At 50.2% G+C, this 14,800-nt stretch overlaps 1 protein-coding gene across 1 annotated transcript in view; it reads left to right on the forward strand.

The window, feature by feature from the left end:
- The window catches only part of FMNL2 (formin-like 2), a 49,364-nt gene that overhangs the window by 11,732 nt on the left and 22,832 nt on the right, over positions 1–14,800 (forward strand). The window contains exons 5-8 of the mRNA XM_009080062.1: positions 525–677; positions 7,661–7,769; positions 8,763–8,839; positions 11,185–11,278. Coding sequence (XP_009078310.1) covers positions 525–677; positions 7,661–7,769; positions 8,763–8,839; positions 11,185–11,278 — 433 coding nt within the window. The remainder of the gene's footprint in view (positions 1–524; positions 678–7,660; positions 7,770–8,762; positions 8,840–11,184; positions 11,279–14,800) is intronic.

Here is a 14,800-nt window from a genome sequence, read left to right on the forward strand (position 1 = left end):
AGGGAGAAATCAAAGGGAATCTGGTCAGATATCACACGTGTTGGGAGATTTGGGAGCCCAACGTGGCACTAGAAGTGCTTGGACACCTAGTGATGGAGGAAACAAGTGGTACTTGCAGCACTGATTTATGGAGGTGAAAAGGAGAGAGATCCAAGCATTCCCTCTCTTTCCTTCAAGGCATCAGCACAGCAGCCAGTGTTGGGTTTGTTTGATGTTGAAGTAGGAGATGTGTGGCTGTTTGGTGCTGCTTGATGCTGTAGGATCTGTCTCTGGAGGGATTTCAAAGCCATGTGGATGTGGCACTTGAGGCCATGGTTAGTGGTGGCCTTGGCTGTGCTGGGGGAAGAGTTGGACTCATAGAATCATGAAGGTTGGAGGAGACCTCCAAGATCATCAAGTCCAGCCATTAACCTCCTGAGACTTGATGGTCTTCAAGAGCTTTTCCAACCCAAATGGTTTTGTGACTCCACTCAGATCTGCAGCTGTGGAAGGAAAACTCTTTGTGCTTTTCTCTTTCCTTTCAGGTTTGACTTTGAAAGTTTGGAGAACAGTGTGGAAAACTCAATGGACAAATCCAAACCTTGGAGCAGATCCATCGAGGACTTGCACAGGGGCAGTAACTTGCCCTCGCCGGTCGGGAACAGCATCTCGCGCTCCGGCAGACACTCCACGCTGAGGTACAGCATTCCCTGGCTCCGGGGGCTGAGGGACAGCCCTCACTGTGCTTTGCCTTTGGAATGTGCTTCATCTTCCCTCTCTTCCCAGTATAGGCATGAGATACGTAGGAAACGTCACTGTGCTGGCTGGAGGTGGAAACCAGAGCTCAGCTGGTGGCACAGTGGTTGGGGAAGGGGCAGGAATAGCTCTGCCTCCCTTTCCAAGGGCAGGAGGATGATCTAAGGATGCATCTCCATCAGGTACAACGTGGCTGAGCACAGAGGAAGTCATTGCTCTCCTCCAGAATGGATCTCAAGGTTGCCATGGGCTCAGCCAGTGTTGGGCTCTGATCTGGTGTCTCAGCTCTTCTAGCAGCACATTCTTTGGAAGGCCAATTCCATCCCTCAGACCTTCTGGCACCCTCACCCCACCCCATGCTCTGCTACAAAGTCTCTCCCAATCCTGCTAGTTGGTGGAAAAGGCAGGATCACTTCCCAGGACTGGCTGACAGTCAACTCTGTTCCATTCCTTGGGTGCTCCACTGTTACAGGACGCACCAACCACCACCCTCAGATTCCAGTGGTGTTCCCTGAGGGAAGCCCAGCTTGGAGTGCTGGGTGCTTTAGGATGGTTTGGGGGACTTTTATGGAGCACTTGCCGCTTTTCCCTTCCAGCAGAGGTTCAGGTTTGGTTTGCCAGGCAGGGGAGCTTGGCCCTTGGATGCTGAGTGGCAGCTGATGGAAGAGGCAGTTCCCAGCGCTCAGGCAGTGGAGAGGAGGAGACAGAGAGGAGGAAATCCAGGCTGTGGAGTGCAGCAGAATCCCTTGGCCAGTAGATTTATTGGATTTTTGTGGTGTTTTGGGGTTTCTTTGCACTTAGATTGCTCTGACAGAGACAGCAGAGCCCTGTGCTGGCAGGAGGGGGTGATGCCAAGTGGCTTTGGGATTAGGAATGCCTAGGTCAGGAATACATTACATGGCTCTTACATTTTTTCTCTTCATTTCCTTCCATCCTTTCTCTTTTCTCACGTCCTCCTTTATTCCTTACCTTTTGCTTTCCCATTTCAATGTCTCCTTCATTCCCTTTATCCCTTACATTTTGCTTTCCCATCTCAATCTCCTTCATTCCCTTTATCCTTTACCTTCTGCTTTCCCATCTCAATGTCTTCATTCCCTCCCTTTCCACTCTCCTCCGCTCTCTCCCTCTCCTCCTTCCCTCCTGCTCTCCTCGTCCTCCTCTCCCATGCCATCAGATTGGTTTCTCTGCCTGAGCACCTTGAGTTCAAACGCTGCCAGAGCTGCTTCTCAGCCAACTGCCTCTGGAGCAGCCTCTCTTACCCCTGTGCCACGGAGGCTTCCAGCCGGAAGATCCCGTAAGTCCCACGTGGGAGATGCCCCTGGGCATGGAGCCATGGGGCCACCACTGCTCCCCATGCCATATAATGTGCTAGCCACAGGGGCCACCCCACCTGGGCAGGGGCTCAGGCTCCCAACCCTGTGCTTGGCACATTATAGTCCAAGTGCAGTTGGATTCTGTGGATTTTGGGGAAGGAAGTGCTGTGTGCTTGACTTTGGAGCAAGGTGTGAGCTGTGCTGGGCATGGGACAAGTGGTGGTGGTAGTTTTGTAGCTAACCTTGTCCTGGGCTGAGCCACAGGAGTGGGGACAGCAGGTCAAGGGAGATGATTCTGCCCCTCTGCTCTGCTCTGTGAGACCCACCTGGAATCCTGCACACAGCTCTGGTGCTCTCAGCATCAGGAGGACATGGAGCTGTTGGAGCAAGTCCAGAGGAGGCCACAAAGTTGCATCTCCCCTGTGAGCACAGGCTGAGGGAGTTGGGGCTGTTGAGGCTGGAGGAGAGAAGGTTGTGTGGAGAGCTCAGAGCACCTTCAGGAGCTGAAGGGGCTCCAGGGAAGCTGCAGAGGGATCTGTGTTAGGAGCTGCAGGGACAGGACAAGGGGCAATGGGGAGAAATTGAAAGGAAAAATTTAGATTAGATATTAGGTAGAAGTAGTCTCTGTGAGTGTGGTGAGACCCTGTCCCAGGGTGCCCAGGGAGGCTGTGGCTGCCCCAACCCTGGCAGTGTTCACAGCCAGGTTGGATGAGCCTTGAGCAACCTGCTCTGCTGGGAGGTGTCCCTGCCCAGGGCAGGGGTTGGCACTGCATGATATCTGAGCTCCATTCCAACCCCTAAAATTCTATGATTCTATGAGCTGAGGACTCATCCCTATCATTCAGAATTCAGGCATTGGACTCATCCCTGTCCCTCAGAACTGAGGCTCTGGACTCATCCCTGTGGTGCCACAGCAGTGTGGGAAACGAGAGCAGCCTTGGCCTGGATTCCTTTCTGTGAAAGCAACAAGAACATTTGGGTTCAGAGAGTTTCATGGCAGCTTTAATGCTCTTTTTAGTCATTTTTGAGGCCTTTTTAGCCACATCATGGTCCCTGCTCCCCTGCAAACCTTCTGGAGCCTGCAGACCCCTCTGTTGTCCCACCTGATGTTGCTGTAGACACGAGATTCTAGCAAAAGGAATACTGAATAAGCACAAAGCAACTCTAGAAGGTTCTGGCAGGGTTGTACCCTTGGAAGCAGCACAGTGAGGAGTTCCCTGCAGCCAGACAGGGCCATGGGGTGGGCACAGAGCTCTGCCTGTCCCTGTGGTGGCTGAGACACCTAATTAGAACTCAAACTGCCTTCCCAGAGCTCTTTTTAGTGGAGCTAAACTCTGCCAATTCCCTCCTCCCTGGGTTTCCTTGGCAACTGAGAAGGTTTTTTCTCCTTAAGAGGAGGCACAGGCATTTGGGAAACCAACACCAAAATGAGGGCAGGAGGATGAAAAAGGGGATGAAGCTTGGGAGATTTTATTGCTGCTTTTTTGGGGTGGAAAGAGCATTAGTTTCACATGAGAGTCAGACTCTGCTGTCAGATCAATATTAATGCAGGCTCTGCAGTGTCTCAACCCATTAGAAATTCCCTTTTTTCCCCAGTCAAATCTTGGAGTTTTCACATGGGTTGAACTGAGGAACTTCAGTTCAGTCTGTGGGGTCCTTCAGGAGAGAGAGATCCAGGCAGATGGAGCTCAAGCCATCAATGCAGTCAATAATTAGGACTTCAGTTCGACACTTAATCATTTAATTTGGGCTTTGCCATTAACACTTTCCCTGCTCAAGGACTGGGGAAGTCATCATTTTTGGCTGAATTAACAGAACAGATTTGTGAGCAGCTCCAAGAGATCAGACAAACCCAAAGTTAGGAGGATGTGCCAAAACCTTCCTCTTCTGAAGACACTTTCTGCTGTCAGAAGGATGTTGGTAATACAAACACCACAGATTCCAAACCACCACCAAGAAAATTGCAGGGATGTAGCCAAAACCACCCAAGCCCAAGGAAAAGCAGCAGTCCCAGCCCAGGCAGAGCTGGCCCAGCTGCCAGAAGGGTGGTAAGACCCACCCTGGGCTGCTCTTGTTCTCCAGAGAACCAGTGCAGACAGATGATCTTTTTTTAGCAGATAATAAGGTCAATTTGATAGGAGAAATCAGCTGTAATTTGTGTTAATGTGGTGTGTTAGAAGTCTGCACCACTGGGCTGGGCATGTGGCATGGAGTCATGGAATGGTTTGGGTTGGAAAGGACATTAAAGATCATCTTGTTCCCACGGGCAGGGACACCTCCCACCAGCCCAGGCTGCTCCAACCCCATCCAACCTGGCCTGGAACACTCCCAGGGATGGAGCAGCCACAGCTGCTCTGGGCACCCTGTGCCAGAGCCTCAGCACCTCACAGCCAGGAATACCTCCCCAATCTCCCATCTGTCCCTGCCCTCTGGCAGTGGGAACCATTCCCTGTGTCCTGTCCCTCCATCCCTTGTCCCAAGTCCCTCTCAGCTCTCCTGGAGCCCCTTGAGGCACTGGAAGGGGCTCTGAGCTCTCCCAGGAGCGTTTTCCTCTCCAGGCTGGACATTCCCAGTTCTCCCAGCCTTTCCTCGTAGCAGAGGTGTAAAATTCCTCCAATCATCTTTGTGGCCCTAAAAAATGATGCCTAGAACTGTTATCTGAGTCATTCTTGACCCCAAACTTTCTTCTGTTAGCTCTGGGCTCGAAAAGAACCTTAAACTATGTATTTCAGCACAGGATTAGCCTTGATTTTGATGCTTGTTGCTTTTCCAGCTGTGGAAATCTTGGATTTTACATTCTTCCCTCCGATCCTCCAGCAGCAAAAGCATCTATGGAATATCTCCCTCCCAACATGTGACCAGACTGGCAGGAGAAACCCATTCCCCACTGCAGGAGCTTCCCCATTGCTCAGCTTGGCTGTGTTTTTCTGTCAGGAGGAAGGTTTTCTAGCTCCCCTTGAAAGGAGGAGCTGAGGAAATCAAAGAGGAACCATCTGAACTTAATTAGCAGGATAAATATACTCGTGGTGACATAATCTTTGACCTGCAGCAGACAGGAAATCCAACCCTCGATGATTCCACCAGATGCTCAGCTCAGCCAAGTGTTCAGCAATGAGAAACGAAAGCAGGAGGAGATCATCCACCCTTGCCTTGGCTCGTGGTGTGTGCAGGGAGGGCTCAGAGCTGCCACCAGCCCCTGGGGAGGGTGCGAGGAACACCAGGGATCCTTGGAATCACCTCTGACAGGGAAAGCATCTTCAGCCTTAGCTCCAGAGTTGTCGTCCAAGGGTTCCTGTGCTTAAAATCCTCATTAACTCTTGGCTCTGTTGGCTATGGGAAGGAATTTGCATCTGTTGGAGGGAAGAGGTGTAAGTCTAGGGCAGGATCCTCTCTGTGCTGGAGGGATTGTCCCTGTCCAGGGAATATTGTGTGCCTGGTTCTCACCCTGACCATACACTGCCGTGGGTGGAAGCCCAGTGAGCCAGGGAGGTGTCAGGAGGGTGGATCAGGCTCTGCTTGGTGGTGACAAGCAGTAGGAGAGAAAACAGGAAGAAACTGGTGCCCTTGAAGTTCCACCTGAACATGAGGAAGAACGTTATTGTGTGGTGACCAAGCACTGAACAGATTGCCCGGAGAGACTGTGGATTCTCTTCACTGGAGATATTCCAGAACCATCAGGATGCAATTCTGTGCCATGATTGTTCTCAATTTTACTCCAAGCCCATCCAGCCTGGCCTGGAACACTCCCAGGGATGGAGCAGCCACAGCTGCTCTGGGCAACCTGTGCCAGAGCCTCAGCACCTCACAGCCAGGAATTCCTTCCCAATATCCCACCTGTCCCTGCCCTCTGGCGGGGGGAACCATTCCCTGTGTCCTGTCCCTCCGTCCCTTGTCCCAAGTCCCTCTGCAGCTCTCCTGGAGCTCCTTGAGGCACTGGAAGGGGCTCTGAGCTCTCCCTGGAGCCTTTTCCAGGCCAAACATTCCCAACTCTCCCAGCCTGGCTCCAGGGCAGAGATGTTCCTCTTGATCAGGTGCCTGGAAAGCCACACAAGTAGTGGGAGGTGTAGAGAGAAAAATCCCCCAGGTGGTTGGATCCCAAGCTGAGCTTCCAGGGGAATCTGACCCAGCGTTGGAGCACACTGCACTGTCTTTGCCCCCTGATTCTCTTTCTCTCCACTCCCCAAGCAGCTGGAAATGCTAAATTCTGCCTTAATGCTCATCTTTTACTGGTTTAGGGGCAATTCATCCCATTCTTAGAGCTGACAGAGCTGTCAGATGGTTAAAGGCACTCAGAAACTCAAGGGGTTGATCCACTAGGCACTGAGGGTGTCATAATAAAGACCTAATTAATCTGCTGATCTAAAATCCTAAGACAAATAATGTCTGCAGCCCTTATCGGTTTAAAGCTGAGCTAAGCCATGGTAGAACAATCTCTGGATGACTAGAAATGACTTTCAGATCCTTTTATTGCCTTGTTTTCCATCTCTGGTGAAATGACTGTGTCAAAGTGGCTGCTGTGGTGTGGTTCCATGTGCTCCAGTGCTTCCACCCTTCCCAGCTCAGCCTCCCAGTTCGAGGCTGCTCTGCTCCTCTCTTGTGTCATCTGGGGAATGGCTGAGTCTCCCTGTGTGTGGGCAGGGAGCTGATCCAGGCAGGATGGTGGGACAGCCCTGCTTGGGGCTCCTTAGCATCCCCATTCCCACCAGGAGCAGCCAAAGTGTGCAGGTGCAGAGCTCCCATCCAAGGATCTCCTGGTGGCTTGGGGCCAACAGCCTCATCCTGCCCTGCTCTTCATCCACAGTCCTGTGTCCTCTCAGGGTCTGGGCCCCAGGGTTCAGCTCCTCCACCCACAGTCTTGTGTCCTCCTTGGGATCTGCTCCCCAAAATTCAGCTCCAGAGCTTTTAACTGTTCTCAGCCAAAACTAGGTCATGTTTGCCACAGACCCAAATCCTTCTGCAGTGCCCTGAGCTGATTTGCTCATTCATATTTATGGAGAGGAAGGGGGAAAAAAAGGCATTTGACTGAATTCTGCTTTGAATTTGGGGGTTTCTTTCATCTCAGCACTGCTGGAAAATGAAAGCCAAGGAATTGCTGAAGGCAGAGAGCTTGGAGCTCTCCAGCCTTGCCCTCACATGAGCTCCTCTCATTCCTCTTGGCTTCTACACTTCAAGTGAGGGAATTTGGAGCTATTTCCTTCTTGGCAGAGTGTGAGACAGTGAAATACAATCAAACCAAACAGGTGGGACTTGTTATGGCTTTAGTACTGGTATTTCCCATCATCTGTGCTGGGAGGAAGAGCTGAGGTGGCATCTCATGGGCTGTGCTGGGTGACCAACAGGCAGGTGTGGACTCAAACTTATCTGGAGCTTCATGTGGTGCCACTGTGTGCTGGTGTGGACTGGGTAGAGCTGACTTGCTTCGTTGTGCCTTGGGGTTAAACCACAACACACTGGAAACAACCCAGGCCCTTCTGCTTCATCTTCATGAGTCTTGCCCAATGCCCACCTGAAAACCATCTCCATTCTCACTCAGTGGAAGGATATTTCTCTTTCTTTCCTCTCCCCCTGCTCAAAACAGCCTTGTGCTTGCTGAGAGCTGTTTCTCTTTGCAGGTATAACACCTTGCCCAGCCGAAGAACATTGAAAAACTCCAGATTAGTGAGTAAAAAAGATGATGTTCACGTCTGCATCATGTGTTTAAGAGCCATCATGAACTACCAGGTATTTCCCTTGTTGGATCACTGAACTCTCTGGGTGTTGGGAAGAGGAGGAAAGGTTGGTGGTGAATTTTGAAGGCCAAAAGTTGTCAATTCTTGCTCACTGGGGAAGGAATTGGACATAGTCCTGTGTGTCCATGCAGGTAGATAAGAACCTGTGCATGTTGAGCTCCTGCCTGCAGGGATGTGCACTGACAGACAGCTAATCAGCTCAGAATTAGCCTCAGAATTTAGTGCTGGCACTGGAAACCATGAGATTTGTTTCAGGAGGTGGAAAATCCAAGCTCTGCCTTGCACATGTTTGTGGCAAAGCAATTGGGATAACTGGAAGTCAATCAACTAGACCAAAGCTAATCTTGTTACCCTGAGTTTCTTTTCCCTTCAGCTTCCCCAAGGAGCTGCAGGGACTTGGGATTTTTTGCTGAAACAAAGGAATTGTGTGGGGAACACCTTTAGCAGGAGGTGTTTGTCACCCCAGTGCCTGAGCTCTGCCCCTGGGGTTACCTCCTCCCTGGGAAGGATGCAAACTGCACTCCTGTCCTGAAACCCAACCCAGCATGGCCCAAGGCAGTTCTGGTGTCATTTTGGGAGGACAATAACTGTATGAGGCATTTGGTTTTGGCAGCTGAGCTGCAAATTCTTCTTCAGAGAGTAAATGATGCACCTGACTGGGCATCAAAAGGGGTTTGGAGGGAGGAAAGGATGAGAGGAGGGTGTAGGAGCAGCTCTTGGACCTCGTTTTCTTGGCTGGCATGGCCAAAACAAGTTCTTTCAACACTGTCAGTGGCAGAGAATTGTAGAATCATGGAATGTCCTGAGCTGGAAGTTGTCAGGTACAATGGGGGGATGAAATATTGTGGTGGAATAAACTCAACCAGGTTTTTGGCTTGCAGCAAAGATCTGCTCTCAGATCTGCTCAGAGATATGGGATTTGTTGGACTGATAAATAATCACTGAGGTGTCCAAGCTGAATGAGGATTTTCCCTTCTCTTTCCAGTATGGATTCAACATGGTCATGTCCCATCCCCATGCTGTTAATGAAATTGCACTAAGCCTGAACAACAAGAACCCCAGGTAGGCTGCAATGGCTTTCAGAGGGTTTAAGGAGAAGGTAAGTAAAAAAGGACTTGGGGAAAGGGTTTTCAGGGGCTGTTTGTGCACAAATATGCAGCAAAAATCAGGTTTAGTCCTGAACCAGATTAAGTCTGTGTAGTGGTGGAGGGAGATGAGCAATTGCCACCTAGTTCCGGTGGATTAGGAGCTACCGAGTCTTCAGCTTGAATAAGGGCAGAGAGGAGGTTTGGGTTAGACATTAGGGGGAAATTCTAACCTATGAGGCTCTGGCACAGGGTGCCCAGAGCAGCTGTGGCTGCTCCATCCCTGGGAGTGTTCCAGGCCAGGCTGGATGGGCTTGGAGCATCCTGGGCTGGTGGGAGCTGTCCCTGCCCATGGTAGGGGGTGGACTCGATGGTCTTTAAGGTTTTCTTTGTGTCCTCCAAGCCAAGGCAGTGTGTGATGCTGTGGTTCAGCTGAAATTTGGCTGCTGAGGCTTTTCCAGCCATGTTGCAGTGCAGAGAAATCAGCTCCTAACGAGTAGCTTAACATGGGATTTTCCTGAAGAGAGGGAAAAATCTTCTTTCCAAACTGTTACCTAAGGGTCCTTAGCTTTTAGTTTCTTGGGGAGAGGCTTTGATTTCTTGCTCTGTGTCAGCTCTAATGGTGTCACTGCTGTCAATCCATGTCCTCTCCTCTCCCCGTGGCCCTCAGAGCCACCTGCAGCACAGCTGGGAACCTCTGCATGTCTCAGCAGCCCCAAGGCTGACACACAGGTTGCCAAGGAAAGGGAGAACTGGGGGATGAGAGGACTGAAGAGCACTGGGGGTGTGCACACATGGCCTTGGCTGAGGCTGGGCAGAAATCATGTCCTGGTGGCAAGAGGCACTTCCTTCCTTGCCTTTATTCATCCCTAAGTCAGCAAGCGTAGGAGAAACAGGAAAGATAGGGGAAATTGTTTGTTTTTATCCCTTTTGGTGTCCTGTGCCTGGAAATAAAGTGATTTCTCCAAGTTTTCGGTTTGGAAAGGAATGAATTATTTCAAATAAATTGTGGCTAAAATAATCTGAGGCCAAAACTTGCTGTTAGTGCTGTTCTAAACCTCCTTTCTTTTTGCTTTAGCCCCATGACAGTGCTGAAGGAAGCAAAGGTTTGAGTGCTGAGGGTTGGCTGAGCTGTGCCCGAGGGGAGGGACAGCTCTGGGAGAGCTCATCCCATCCCCAGGGACTGGAGAGCTGATCCCATTCCCACTGTGGGGCTGAGTGGGCAGGAAGGTGGAGGATGACTGTAGGGACTCTGTCTCCTCTGCTTATTCCCAAAGAGATGCCACAGGCACAGCCAGAAGTGTCCTTGCTCCATGCCCATCCCGGGTGTGTGGGCAGAGCTGGAGACCTGGGATTTCTCCTCCTGGACTCTCCCTCCCCTCTCCCACCCCTCCCAGCCCACCCTTGGGTGCACATCCATAGCCAAAGAGCTCTTTGATCCTGTCTGAAACACCTTGGATGTTCTTGTGGCAGGAAAACCAACCTTGATGAGTAAGAATTGAACATGACCCACCTAAAATTTCCTAGGAAAGTGAACATTTGATCTGGTTTCCAAAGGTAACTTTGACACTTTGAGAGCCAAAAGGTATTTCTGGTATTGATCTGGTTTGAGTTGCTGCTTTAGCATGAGACTAATGTCAAATGTGTCCTGCATGGTTTTGCTCTCTGCTCAGAGCTGTTGGCCATGAAGTCTTCTGCTTTCCATGAGCCCTGGGAGGGAACCCTGGGGATTCTTAGGCTTCCACTGAGTTTGCTGCATGTTCTTCTCTCAGTAACCTGTTGTTTTCAACCACATCAGCTGCCCAAACCTCTGATTTCTGAGGGGGACATTGTGTTACTGCAGTGAACCATGTCTGTGTGTGTGTGGATAATACAGATTGTCATGGAGAATCATTCAGATTTGTGTCTGGAAAATATGGATTTGAATCAGAAACACTTCCATTACAAACTGGGCTTGGAGGGAAGAGCTGAGAGGTGGTTGGGGTGTAAATCTGCCTCCTCCAGCTGTGTGCAGTGACTCTGCAGGTGGAGCTGCTGTGATCTGCCCTTGTCAGAGCTCTCCAAGGCTCTTTTGGTCTGAATTGCCACCAGGAGAAGTTGTGATTCTAAATCTTTGCATGTTTTGAGAAGCATTGAAATGGTGGGGGAGGAAACTGCATGATCCTGGGAGAGGCACCTCAGGGTCAGGTGGTGCTCAGTGTTGTGTGTCCTGCAGGTCTATTAGCTTCAAGAGTTAAAATACCTGAGATGAGACTATGGGTGCCACATCCAGCAGGTGGATCAGCAGGTGGTGCTGACTGTCACCTCTCCTCCTCTCCACAGGACAAAGGCTCTTGTCTTGGAGCTCCTGGCAGCTGTTTGCCTCGTGCGAGGAGGACATGAGATCATTCTCTCTGCATTCGATAACTTCAAGGAGGTACTTTATTCTGCTTGCTTGGAATTTGGGGGCCCATGGTTCCCTTACTATTGTTCAAAGCTTTGGCATTCAGCTGAATTCCCTGGAGAAAGGATTTTCCATGAACTGCAGGTTTTCCTTGGAGCTCCAGCAGCAAAGAGCTCCCAATGATGTTTCCATTGGTTTCATGTTGTGACAGAGCTGTAATTCCAACGGGATTAATCCAGACTGGGAATTACTCCCTTTACTCAGTCAAGCTGTGTCCCTGGAGTGATAAAGTCATGGAGATCTTAAGAGCTTAACTCCAGTTCTTCTCTCTCTGGCCCAACCAGGAATGGTGTGTGAGACCTCCCATTTCCAGAGCTGTTTCCACACATCCTTGAGACACAGAACTCCTCAGTTTAACATCAGTAGGGATTTTAGCTGGGAAGGAATGACAGTATCAAATCTGGGATGGAGCACTGGCTGCTGGAACCCGTAGAGGTGTCCCAGTTGGGGCAAACCAGTGACACTCCTAGGTGAGTGCTGAGGTGTAGTACAGCTTTGCATGCAGAGCTTAAAGGGGTTGGAGCACATGTTGTGAAGGTTCAGCACTGGAACAGAGGAACCAAGTCCTGGAAAGCTGCTGCTCTACTTTCTGTTCGATATTGGAGAGACCTTATCAAATTAAAAATGAATTTAGACTTTGCAGCTCCAGAACTGTGAGCCTTGATGAGTCCCAAGGGGATGTGTAAACACTCTGAGTGTGTTTCCTCGCTGCTGCTGCTCTAAGTGGGTTAATGCAGATGATCAACATCTTCAAGTTGTTAATTCTTTTCATGTTTGGTGTTTGGGGAATTCTTTCTGGTGAGGAGACATTGATTTACATCCACTGCAAGGGTTTTGCATGGGGTGGACAGAAAAGTGGATGTTGGAGGTACTGAGCATGATCCAGCGCTAAAGATTGGAGTGACCTCCAGTGTGGATCTGCTGTAGAAACCTCAGGCCAAATCCAGACCTGTCCTGGGTGTGTGCAGAGACGCCTGAGGCCAGAGGTGGTGGGAATGGCCTGGCTGGGAGTGGGAGCTGAGCATGTGTGACCATGAGCTTTGCTTGTGCGAGGGATGGTCAGGACACGGAATGAGACATTCTGCTTCCAGCTGGGAAAGGATTCATAGAATCATAGGATTTTAGGTGTTGGAATGGACCTTACAGCTCATCCTTTGCAGTCCTTCAGTGCAGGCACAGAAGTGGGAGCTGTAGTTTGGTTGTCTCGTGGGTTACCTTGGAGCCTTGGGTGAGCCACTGGGGCTGTCTTTGCTCCTTTGTGGCCTGAAGGGACCATGGAAGCCAATGCAGATGGGATGGCTGTGAGGATCATGAGGGAAGGGCTTTGAATAGGCAAAGCATTGTAAATATGCAGAGCACAAGGTTTTGATTCCAGGATCAGATCCTTCTAGGTTGTTCTTACTCCACTGGAGAAGAATTAGGAGTGATCAGGGAGGGCAGTGAGGGATTTCTGGCAGGTAATGGCTGCAGCCAAGTCCTGTGGGATGAGATGCTCGGTGAGGCTCATTGGACACATCCCAGGAAGGATGTGGAAAGCCCCAGGTGATTTTTTTTACCTCCCTAACATCTTCACTTGAGGTATTGCTTCTTTCATCATCTCTTTCCTCCTGCTGCCATGCCACAATTCCTGTGGAATCCATTCCCTTTGCCTGTGGTCACTGATTTATTCCATTCCTCTTGGGTTTGCTCAGGTGCTGCTGGAAGTGTTGGGTGCTGCAGGTGAAGTGAGTGTGCAAGGAAGGGATTTGCCTCTCTCAGCTCTGCATTTTGCTGCTCTTTTCTGGCTCAATTCTGCATTTAGCTTCCATTCCCTTCCTCAATTCTGCTCTTCTCTGTCTTAGTTCTGCATTAAGCTGCTCCTCTCTGGCTCAATTCTGCATTTAGCTTCTATTTTCCTCCTCAATTCTGCATTTAGCTGCTCTTTTTATCCACTTACGCTGCTTATTTCTTGCTCTGTGCTGCTGCTTTCCATCTTCCTCCTGGGCAGGTTTGCTGTGATGGTTTCAAGTCTTCATGTTTGTGGTGTATTAAAACTCCTTTGAGCTGTGACATGTCAGGTACTCAGGGTTGGATTTCCAGCTCTGCACATGCAATTTAAGTTGCTCTAATCTCAGTAATGTTTGTGTGGCTTCTGTGGCAGAGCTGCCACAGCTTCTCCATGCTCCTCTCATCACACATTGGGTGCATATGTAGGACAGATCAACTCGTTGAACCACATCTCTGCCACTGTCTCCTTGCCATAAAACAGCTTCAAAAAGAAAGCTGAACTCCTCACTCTGTAATAAAATCAGGGAAAACAGGGTGTTTAGGACCAAATTCTGCTCTTCTTTCCATCAGGGTGAACATCAGATGTTTTTCAGGCTCTGAGCTTTGCTCTGAGATGAAGGAGAACAGTGTTGGGTTCTCAGGGGCTGACTGCGCCGGGAAGTTGTAGTTGAACTGAATCAAGTCAAGAGAGACTTGGAATTTAGAAATGAACTTTGTGTGGAGACCTCACAGCAACTTTCCAGTGTCTGCAGGAGCTCCAGGGAAGCTGGAGAGGGACTCTGCATCTGGAATTGCAGTGACAGGACAAGGGGGAATGAGCTCAGACTGATGGAGGGGAAATCTAGGTTAGATATGGGGAAGGAATTGTTACCTGGGAGGGTGTTGGCACAGGTTGTGCAGGGAGGCTGTGGCTGCTCCATCCCTGGAAGTGTTCCAGGCCAGGTTGGATGGGGCTTCCTTTTCCTGGGGTGTTCTGTTGTTCCTTCTCTTTGGAATACTTCCTGGCCAGTTGTTGACCTCTTACTCTGAGCACCTCTTGTTCCCAGCAGCCCTTGTTCCCAGCACCTCTTTCTCCCATCACCTGTTATTCCCAGCAACTCTTATTCCCAGCACCGTATTCCCAGTACATCCCACTGAGGACAAACACATCCTGCCTGGGCTATCCCAGCCTTGACTGGTGAGCTCCCTGCCCCTTTCCCCCTTGCCAGCGGCTCCCTGAGCAGCATTCCCAGCCCTTTGTCCCTGTTTCCATGGCTCCCTGGTTTTAGCCCTGGTGCCTGAGCTCTGAGCTGCAGGAGGAGCAGGATGATGCCAGGGGAGGGAAGGGGAGCAGAGTGAGCAGCAGGAGAGCCCTGAGGAGCTGTGAGGGTCACAGCCCAGACAGAGAGCTCCAGCGAATCCCAATATCCTCAGGGCACTGCTGGAAAATCACTTCTGTCCCTAATGCACACAGAATTCTCTTGCCATTTCCTAGTGCCAACAGCAGAGCTCAATTTTACTGTGGCTGTAGAATCATGGAATCATTAAGGCTGGAAAAGACGTCCAAGATCATCAAGTCCAACCTTCACCCAATACCCAGTTGATATCTGTATCTATATAATCTCTCTATATATGTATTTATCTCTCTCTCTCTCTCTCTCTTGATACCTATCTCAACCAATACCCAGGACACTAAACCATGTCCCCATGCTCCACATCTACTTGGTTTCTGAGTCCTTCCAGGGCTGG

Source organism: Acanthisitta chloris, unplaced genomic scaffold (genome assembly GCF_000695815.1).
Source record: "Acanthisitta chloris isolate BGI_N310 unplaced genomic scaffold, ASM69581v1 scaffold2620, whole genome shotgun sequence".
Lineage (NCBI taxonomy): Eukaryota > Metazoa > Chordata > Aves > Passeriformes > Acanthisittidae > Acanthisitta > Acanthisitta chloris.